A 10,833-nucleotide genomic window follows, 5' to 3' on the forward strand; every position below is an offset into this window, starting at 1 on the left:
CTTAAAGTGTATTAAAAAAATTTAAATCCGATGTGAATTTAGTTTACAATAAATTTAAAATAGTTTTCGTATACAAAAAAATAATATGGACCTAATAAAAGTTTTACGGTTTTATCCAATGCGTGTCTGTTCGAATCTATTTGGCACAAAATGATGCAATTTATATAAGCAAAAATATGTATTTTTATATGAATCGTAATTTATAATTCTTTAATACCGTTAGGGATGGCATTAAAAAAAACATCTATAATGAAAAAGTTATATAAAAACGTTTTTATATAATTTTATTATAATGTCTCACGAAAGTTTGAATAATTTAATATATAATAAATAAAAAAACTAAACATTTCCAATGTTATGTTAAGACGATAAAAGTGAAAAGGCTGTTATATAAGTTATACAAATTATAATTTCCTATTGATAACTTATTTCGGCCTATCTAACAAAAAAAGTTACATGTCTTATGGCATCTCTTATGATATAACTCTTTTCGTCGGACTGTTTGATTTGCGTAACATAATACCCGCGAATAATGATCTTTTACCTTATTTTTTTTTAAATCTCAAGTCCCTAACGCATTTTAGAATCTCGCTCCCACCTTTCCATTGAAGATTAAATGACAATTTCTTTATACGTTCTTTCTATAATTAGCAATAAGTCGAATAAGTTTACATTTAAGATGAAAGCTTTCGCCGCTTCGATTTGATATGAAGATGTTCTAAAATGTTTAAATGTAATATTACATTATTAATTATACACTGAAACAATTGTCACTTTAATAAATATTATTTCTTAAAAGCGTTTTTTTTTCTATCTATAACTTTCCCTTAAACACTGATCTACGAAAGCATTGCAATTCAAACATACGCGCTCTTGACCAAAAAGGAAAAAACCAAAGAGCAGATATAACAGATTATAAATTAATAACACCACATCAATGGTTTCTTTATCAAATCTTCGGTCTATTTCCTTTTATACCGATAGCCCAGAGGCATTGCTGGAAAGGGTTACATGCGTAAAGGACGTGTGTTCGCCGCCACGTTACCATTTTGCGAGCGAGAAAGATAGATTTTTGTTAGAAAAACTGTTAAGTCCACTGGTATGTTAACTATAGCAAAGTCTTTGTCTAACAATGTTTTCCAGACAAGAATTTCTGAGTTTCTGGTAGTATCACTGTGGTGGCTCTAACTTACGTTTACGTAGCTCTACGTTTTTTACCTGAGTTCCTTATGAAACTCCATTTTTTTAAAATTTGATTTTTTATAAACACAGGTTACTTTTCTAAAATTATACTTATTGAACATCTAAAACATATCCTCGGTAGTATAGTGGTAAGTATCCCCGCCTGTCACGCGGGAGACCGGGGTTCGATTCCCCGCCGGGGAGATTTTTTTTACCTTTATTATAGTATTATTCGATGTTCATTTTATAATATTTTTGTGATGAAGTTACTTAGGTAACTACATTTACGTTCCATTAGAATAAATTATTATTTGACCTATGATTTAGAGAGATTGTTGAATTGTTTGAAAGCATTCCCGTAAGTCCGTAGTTAATGTATTCCTTTGTGATGGTATATTGCTGTCAGGTATAACTTTGGACATTCATGTGCTAATGCTGCGGTAATTTGTTTATGTTCAAACCATCGTTTGTTGAACAACGAACACTGAATTAGTTTAGGAGTAACTAATAAATAATTAAATACATGGTTTCTAGGTTAGGATTAAAGGAATGAATACACTCTTAGACAAATTTATATTGATAAATCATAAAATCACTAAACTACATTTCTGAAGACAAAATCCGATGACGATATATTTTTATAGGAATTTTGTTCTCGGAAATCAACGAACAGACTGACGAAGACAGAAAGAAGTAAATAAAAATCTTTAAGCGACATTTTCTTCAATATTTATTAAAAAAATCTATACATTACAATTAAATAGAACTAAGACCTGGTCATCGAAATATAAAATTACATTTTACCTACTTGCCATTAGATCTTAAAAACAAAACTTTAAGCTTTGATCACAAACAAACGATAATATGAGTAAAAAGAACGCATAAGCAATATCGTAGGGAGAAGACAGTTATTATAAAAAATGTGGATTAAAGTATTCACTAGTTATGTTAACTCAGCGCTCTATTGAATAGCACAAAGCGAACCTGACTACCTGATACCTATAATCCTGATGAGTTCAGAGTAAATAAAATGTCAGACCTCTATATTAATTTGCAATGAGAGAAAGAATAAAAACTACCCATATACGACATTAACATTTAATATGACGATTTACTACGTCATGGACATGAAAATTGTAATAAAAAGTAGTAATTTTTTATCGCAGATATACCTTTAATTGTATCCAAGTTCTAGCTAATAAACTGATATAAAAAACTAATAGCTCTAGCTAATATTTTACTATCAGAGTGCGAAAAAGCTTGGCCAAAGAATACAAATGCTGTCAGATTCAGGTTTCCGCAGCTTAGTGATTCAAACAAGCAAAGTCAGTTAACTAACCTTTACATAGAAGTTAGTAGTTAAGTGTGAAACAGGAATTGACAAGGCAGACGGGTCGAAAGTAATTCTCGACATGGGAATCCATCTTAAAGGTAAGTTAAGCAAACTTGCAAACATTACTTAATTGAATATTGAAGAGGATTAAACAGATGTTTTGTGCATTCAAAATCAACAAAAAAATCGTAGAATTCGCAATCGGCAATTATAGTGGTAGCATTTTTATACTTTAGACTTTTACCTAGTATAACTGTGATATACGAATTAGTCGCTATTCTGAAACCCTTCGTAATTTTAAAATTTCTAATTCTAGATATCTGGAGAAAGTTAAAGATAATTATATTTTTCTGATTGGTTAAAGTAATGGTCCCGTTTATTTAATTTATTTTTACAATCAGTTTTAATACGCCGAATTTTAATAAAAACTGACGAATTTTATAATAATTATGTGACATATCAATGTAAGTACGTATTAAGTATAGATACATATTGATAGAATCTTACAACTTTAACTAATCTTGCGTAAAATTAATTATTATATGAAAGTTTTAAAGTAAAATATGTCAAAATGTAATTATTACTTTTCTAATTAATATAATTTTTCTATGTTAATATTTGATTTTCATCTCTGGCAATGTCAATACAGTTGTGAGGGCGATTCGAAATTAATTGTCTTGGGACATTTGTGTAAATTTACTCGGCGCTATTGCCCGACATTTTATGAGACACTTGTATTCAATTACGAGAATTTTGGGTCGCGTTACTTGATAGTAATGTAATTAAATTTACTACGTAATTAAAACATGTAAACGAAAAACTTTAAGATACAACTAACAATCTACAAGACATTTAGACTTAAGACATAGTAACATAAAAAAAATTCTGTGAAATAATATTCTGAAACCAAAACCCGTAATACCTAAAACGCTAACTGAATTAGTCTGACTCTTTCCAATATTTTCTCTACTACAATTCTTATTTCATATAAATAAGACGTTTGTAAAAAGCAGACACGGTTTATTTAAAAATTCAGAAGATTTCTTCAAGTTAAAAAATAAAACAAATCCTACGTAACCGTAACCTTCATTTCGCTATCTTCTGGCTTTGTGCTGACTTGCTTATCTAAATAAAATATGTAATTTATTTCTAACCCAGACCCTTGTCTACGTAAATCATAAAGATTTACTCGTTCACTAACAGCAGTACTAAGCCTAGAACTGATTTTGTTTTCCCTACTACTATTAATTTGTTACTTTGGACATGCAAACTGTCTCTTTGCTTATGAAAAATCGTCCTACAATTTGATTAGGCAAATTATTATATGTATTAGTGTATGAAAAATACGGCTGCACTTCATCAGGGTGAGTAGGACTGGTATTATGTCGATAATTAGCGACGGGCCTCGTCCGCGAAATAATACCAGTCCCACTCAGCCTGATGAAGGGGCACCGATGTGCTCGAAACTAGTCGGTGCCGCCACCGGATGAATATTCCTGAGTGTTTAAAGGTTTTTTATAAGTTTATTATAATGTCTCACGAAAGTTTGAATAATTAAAAACGGCTGCAGTTTAAAAAAATACTGTTTTTCTTTCTTGGTTTTAATAAAAACCATAATTATCTTCTAAACCAACTTTATTTAGCTATAATATTTGATTGTTTTCATCGACTACTTAACTATAATTAAATTTAAATAAAATTATATTAATTATTACTACCATCAAATATTATAGCTAAATAAAGCTTTTAAAAATTTACTACACTGTAATATTGAAACAAATAAGATATAGAACCTCAGTTTTTAATTCAATTATACAAAAGTAGTAAAACAAACATCTAAATGCTGGCTGGTAGATGAATAAAAAAGTTCGATTAAAAGAAGAAAAAAGTTATTACAAAACAAATTCTAAGTGTATTTTTACTTCAGAAGGAAAATAATTAACCTCAATTTAAACTTTGTTCTTATAAATTGCACAATTTTGTACACCAATAAAACTGTTTAAAGTATAACAATCTATGTTTGATCGACTTTTGTAAATAAGAGAACAAAATAACATTGAAAATAAGATGCTATAAAAAGGTTTTTGAGAAGCTCATTCTCCTACAATAAACAAGTATTATTCAATTAATAAGCCGTTGTTCATCATCAGCTCACTATACGTGCCCACTAAGGGGCTTGGAGCCTACCCTAAGATAGGGGTGACTAGGTCATAGTCAACCACGCTGGCTCAGTCGTTGTTCCTACGGCAAAAAATTTTAATTTTACTATCTTAGTTAGGCTAGAAATATTATATCGCTGTCTAATCGAAAACTTCCTATTAGGTACCCTAATTTATAGAAGGCCTCGTTGTTTTATCATCTTTATTTTTAATACATAACCTTTATTTTATTATTAAAATATCTCTTTACAGCGTGAAGTGCTAAAAATTATATAACCAATAAATTTGATGGATCGTTCGAATATATAATGATATTTTTACAGTAATAGAGTGGTGTCTCTCAAGACCGGCTTGATAAATGAGCCATCGGATATGCAAACTCAATTATTTTACCTATTTAACAAGACTTTACCAGTATTCCCAGTGTTTATTTACGTATGTATGTAATAGAATGTAACTCAAACATCAATGCAACAGATTTATTTGATTTTTGCATATTTATAAAGCCGATGACAATAAAATAATTTTACTAATTGGAACACTCTAGACCTGAGTTCTCAGAATAGCAAAGTTAATGAAACTAATTAATGTATTTGATATAAACTAAATGAAACTTTAAGTACTGAAATATTGAATTTACATTTTTCCTTATTTGCTGCTCTCGAACAAAAACTACTTACAAAGTTAACAAAACGTAAAAGCTTTATGAACTGCAAATTATTTATACAACACATTAGCTTTTGAAAATAAAGCTTTAATCAGAAGTTACTTTTTGCTAATCCACAAAAGCTTTACCTTTGTAACGCTTCATAATTTCATCAAGTATGTTTTAAAACACTGTAAAATAACTTTTACATGCTTTTAATAAACATTAACGTTCACATAAATGTTAAAAATGTTTTGCAATAATTCAAAGTATTATCCAGTGAGAAATTTAAATAGATTTGAATCCAGACTAATAATTTGAACAAGCGGATTCAAATTTATAGTCGTATCTATTAAGGACATTGGAGAGACGATTATAGTTGTTGTAATTGCCGAGTCGAACGCTGTAACAAGTTTTTGAGGCAATAATATAAAGAAATTTTCGCCATTTTCTTACCATTTAAAGTAAAACGACTGTAAGGATGATTTTGGTAAATAACAATATTCGTGGTTTAACACAATTGGAATTTTGTTTGCTTTATATAGATGTATCCTCGGTAGTATAGTGGTAAGTATCCCCGCCTGTCACGCGGGAGACCGGGGTTCGATTCCCCGCCGGGGAGAATTTTTTGTGTACAAGTATTGAACGAATCGTAAAATGTATTATAAAAAAATTAAGATCAAATGAATTAAAATTATTATCAATGATTTAATTATTCAAGAAATAAATTGTATTCGTATAATTCCGAAAAATTCAATTTGTTTTGTTCGTTAGATTTCAGTCTGTTGAAAGTTTGTTGAAAATATTGTGGCGCAAATTTTTCGATGTAATCTTCAAGTTACGTCTTCGTCAAAATTGTTAGCGTAGAATAATGAAGCGTCTCGTCTTTTATTTGCATATCTGATCCCTCGTTAATTCCGGCTGCTTCTCGTTGCTTGATTGGAATTTATTGGGCTACCCGATGATCTATCGGCACTTGCTTGCTTCTTTATCTATTCTGATTGTAATTCTACGACGAACTAATGTCCAATAATATTGGCTACTGATAACCAATACTGTAACATTTTTTCGAATAGTTGTAATAGTTTTTCTTCCTGTAAGCTTAATTTGGAACCAAATAATTAGATGAATCAGTTAAAGATTAGTTGTGCAGTGAACTGAAATGATTATTTTTAATAAAAATTGTATCCTCGGTTGTATAGTGGTAAGTATCCCCGCCTGTCACGCGGGAGACCGGGGTTCGATTCCCCGCCGGGGAGGTTTTTTGCAATAGAATTAACTTGGTTTTTTTTTCACTAAATATGAACCTACGTTGAAGAATATTAAACATACAAGATAAATTATTATTTTTATTTCATGATAGGAAAAAGCAGAAAAATCATTGCCAAATCGCTGATGATAAATAAGAATCGGCCTAATGGGTAAAAAATATATTAAGATTTTGAAAAAAAAATCCACTTCTATATTCTGATAAAATTATATGTATTTTATGTTTAATTTAAGATATTTTAAAAGTTAAATTATCCAATTCGAGTTTCAAAACAAACATAAAGTCCGTTATTCTTATGACTATCGTTTTCCGAAGACGTGACGCAATTCTCCGCCTTCTCTTTGTGCAGTTTGTTTTCTTGTATTTCCATAGGATGGCGAGTTTGTGATAAATCCACACTCATATCTCTATTTCCAATGCAAATACACGAGCAATACTTTGAGATACTGCCTCAGTTCCAGTTGTCTTTTCACTGGATTTAAATCCAATTTTATTTGTTACCCGTCCTAGTATCACAGAATATTACTAGAACATGTTTTTAGCCGTAACTTGGTACGTATCTTGTCTATACTTTAACACGTTAGCTGCCATGTCGGACTATATGTCCGCAAGCCATACTTCCATTCAACACCTCGCTGTGGTTAGTCGGACGCTTTTTAATCGAATTGTGTGTAGAGCGTGACCCGCAAGGCCCCATAAAGCTTATAAAACAGCGGGTCCTTTTTTTAGTTTTTCGAAAAATCACTCTGGCAGCTAACGTGTTAATATGATCCATCTATTATCCCAGATCTATAAACCTTAGTGGTTTTTTTCTACAGACTCTTGGTCCGTACTTTTTTTGCACATATATTTTTTCCACTAAATTACAATAGTATGAGTACTAACAAGCTGTGGTCATAAAGGGAGGAGCTTTACTCCTTAGGCGTTATAGATGTCCAAGTATGACCTTACGAAAATTTTAACATTCTCTAAATCATTATCTGTACTATCAGAAATACAAGTGTTATTGTTTTTTCAAAATAAATTTTATTTTTATAAACTTATCTTCTGTGTAAAATAAGAAAGAAATAAATGACAAAGCCTATTCCTATTGAAATTATGTTAACGTAATTTATAAGTATAAAGTAAGTATTTTCACAAACCGACTGAATAGATGTAAATCTTGTCTACAAATATTTGATCAGACGTAGTGTCGCAGGAGACATTTATTGCCAATTAATTCTATACTTTATTAGATTACGTAATTATAAATTTTAATTGGGTATTATACAAGGCAGAATATTTACGTGGAAGTACTTTTGGAAAATTCAATGGAATTATATTATTATTCGTGTGTGTAAATATAGTTAACATATATTAAAAGTCACCCGCGCTGGCCCTTACGGCGTATGGAGAGCGTCCTCCGGGTGGCGGATGGGGGAGTGGTCGGTAGTACAGCCTAGCTACGCTACCCGGCTTAGCCCGATGGACTCGCTGACCAAAGTAGGGTGTGGTCCTCCAGCAATACAGGGGTTGTGCGGCGGGCTGACAACTCGCCCACAGAGAAAACCAATTGTTACGAAACCGACAAAAGAGAAGAGGATCTCTTGTGTCGGAGGCCAAGACCCACTTTGGGTCGATGCGCCAGCGGAGTAAGTATATTAAAAGTCAATGTAATTTTAGAATCTATTAAGAACTTGATAGTTTTATCTATGTTCCTTATATAAGTTTAAATACGCATTTAATTCTTATGCCTGTAACTTTGACCAACCAAATATTGCTGACAGGGTCTAAATAAAATTCGTAATGTATTCGGACCCCTGACCCTTGTCCACGTAAATCACAAGCTTTATTTTTATTATGAAACTGAAATACAACCTGAACTTACTTCTACACATACAAATTACATATTTACAAATTCAACGTGTTGGTAAAAAGGTCTACTAAAGATTATATTAGAGATATTGTGTCTGAGTTATAAGTAGACATTTAGGTAAACTACTGGTCCACTTTTCCTAAAGTCAGACGCAGAAAAAATATAATCTAGAAGGACTTTTTAGACATCTAAATGTTAGAGTTTCAACTATTATTTTATAATTTTGAATACATATAATGCATATTGAAGCTTATCATTGCGATTTCTAACTCAATGACTACGTAATGGTGCCAGTAAATTCCAACAATGTGCTGCTTAGAAAATAGTTCGTGTGTTTTGAAATTTCATGGAATCAACTATGAATATAAATAAATATAATATGTTCGATCATTGTTCCAAAATGAGTCACGACTTTCTGCCTTTCACATTAAACTTCAAATTTTATTTAAAAAAGTACTCGAAAAAAACAATGACGTTTCCGAATCAAAATTAACTGTCATAATTAATTTTACTTGTCAAACAAATCGATAAACATTATGCATTTTATTTACGTTGTATTTTAATGTAATTCTATAATTTTATATAATTTATTTCGTATTAATTGATTATATTTACCATTCATCATGACTATGGCTGAGAAGAAGAACGATTACCCTCCGGGCGTGGAGGCCGACCGGAGGCTGCTCCCGTTCGAAACATGGGAGGACTATTTAGATTCTTTAATCGAAATTGCTGACCTCCGGAATCTCAGGAGCATTCCATCTGCTAGAATTATTGCTGCTCTTGGTTATAGGTATGTAGTTATCTTACTAATATTATAAATGCGAATGTTTGGATGTATGGGCGGATGGATTGTTGGTTGTCCAAAACTGCTGCATTGAGCGAGATGAAATTAGTCATAAATGTAAAACACTGTCTGGAAGAATACATAGGCATAATGCGCAGAGAAAGTGGCGGACAAAATAATTTGCGTATGATCTCAGTCTTATCAGGGAGGATGAGAAAGACAACATTTTAGTACCGGCTCTTTAATAATATTGACGCACTGAATACTAACCTAGTACTCGTATCATTTTCCAGGGCTCTTGGCGATACTCTATCAGAGAAAGAGTTTTACGCGAGACGCGCCGTCATACAAAATATTGTTTACCCAATAACAAAGCCGTACGTCCTAGTGAGCGAAGGGACCGACTTGGAAGATCCTTTTAAAAGGGAATTGGCGATAAGGGAGCGCGCCAACAGAATTGGCATTTTGCAGGTACGGAATATGAAATATTTTACGATACTCGAGTTCCTTTTGGGTTGTACAATTAATATTCCGATACTGTTATAGAAACTTTATAATTTTTTTGCTGTGTAATAAACTCGCGTCTTCTGGTGAATATAATTTTTAAATATGTTAAAGAAATATTTAGATTTTTTTTAACTTTTAAAATAATAGCATGGTATCCGACACCCCTTTTCTCATGCTATATTTCCTTCCAGTCAATAATTTTCATACGACACTTCACAAGAAGTGGTTTCGAAATATCCGGATACATTGATTACGCACATCGACTGATCACCCAGGATTGGGGACCGTTTTTCAAATCCAAGAAGATGCTCTGGCCGAAGGACAGCGACCTTGGATACTTCCATTGGCGTCACGGTACCGTTAGAAGTAACATCAGCCGAAATTATAAGGTAAGTAATTTTAATTAATTAAAAACAAATGAAAATAATACTATCAACTCTAAAAAAAGTCCAAAGTTCCGTTTGTACAGTGTGCAAAAAAGTTCGTATCGTCAAATAATGTAACGTAGTTCATATTTATACTTTCGTCGCTTCGTGTACAAACAAAAGACGGAAGCGTGACGTTGATAGATGATGACAGTTGCATGTATATTCAGTTTTAATTTATTCCAGCCAGTAATGGATCCTGAACAAGGTCTTTTGTTTCAAAACCGGCACGACCATAAGATAATATGTCCCAACCCGGAACAGGAGACTGGTCAGAATTCAACCAGGACTAGAGTCTACTCACCAATGTATACGCAAATCGAAATTTACGATCATGTTGTTCGAAAGAAATCCTAAAAAAGGCGCTTCGTGTATTTGCGATCTACATAATCTGTAATATTTCAGGGTTTATAAAATTTTACTAGTTAAATATATTTTTTATTACTTAGGAAAATTAAGTAAATACACTCGTTGATCTAAAATTAACATGTTTATCTTAAAAGTTATAACCTTATTGGAAACTTATGCATATAGTAAACATAAATATGAAGATTAATAAGCTTCAGAATAAAAATAAATTACAGTAAGTAAATAATTTATTTCATTTTTAACTCTCATAATTGTAGTATTTTTCGAATTTTTGTCATCTCACTCTGTTACAGTAACATA

The 10,833-nt window shown here is 31.6% G+C and overlaps 1 protein-coding gene and 3 non-coding genes across 5 annotated transcripts in view; all 4 read left to right on the forward strand.

Annotated features, from left to right (window-relative positions):
- The first annotated feature begins 1,314 nt into the window (after positions 1–1,314).
- TRNAD-GUC (transfer RNA aspartic acid (anticodon GUC)) lies at positions 1,315–1,386 on the forward strand. Its single transcript has one exon. It is a non-coding gene; the product is annotated as a tRNA-Asp (tRNA).
- A 4,484-nt stretch (positions 1,387–5,870) lies between these two features.
- On the forward strand, positions 5,871–5,942 carry TRNAD-GUC (transfer RNA aspartic acid (anticodon GUC)). The gene has a single exon. It is a non-coding gene; the product is annotated as a tRNA-Asp (tRNA).
- Positions 5,943–6,507: 565 nt separating this feature from the next.
- TRNAD-GUC (transfer RNA aspartic acid (anticodon GUC)) lies at positions 6,508–6,579 on the forward strand. The gene has a single exon. It is a non-coding gene; the product is annotated as a tRNA-Asp (tRNA).
- Positions 6,580–8,939: 2,360 nt separating this feature from the next.
- Positions 8,940–10,833, forward strand: part of LOC106128431 (uncharacterized protein C4orf22 homolog) — a 56,794-nt gene continuing 54,900 nt past the window's right edge. The window contains exons 1-4 of one of the 2 annotated variants that reach the window (XM_013326823.1): positions 8,940–9,238; positions 9,526–9,703; positions 9,931–10,128; positions 10,351–10,712. In XM_013326823.1, the coding sequence (XP_013182277.1) occupies positions 9,069–9,238; positions 9,526–9,703; positions 9,931–10,128; positions 10,351–10,521 (717 nt within the window). In that variant the 5' untranslated portion in view covers positions 8,940–9,068 and the 3' untranslated portion in view covers positions 10,522–10,712. Of the gene's footprint in view, positions 9,239–9,525; positions 9,704–9,930; positions 10,129–10,350; positions 10,713–10,833 lie in introns of those variants that run through there. The other variant, XM_013326824.1, reaches the window with a different exon arrangement.

This window comes from Papilio xuthus, unplaced genomic scaffold, assembly GCF_000836235.2.
Source record: "Papilio xuthus unplaced genomic scaffold, Pxut_1.1 DF828780.1, whole genome shotgun sequence".
NCBI classification, from domain to species: domain Eukaryota; kingdom Metazoa; phylum Arthropoda; class Insecta; order Lepidoptera; family Papilionidae; genus Papilio; species Papilio xuthus.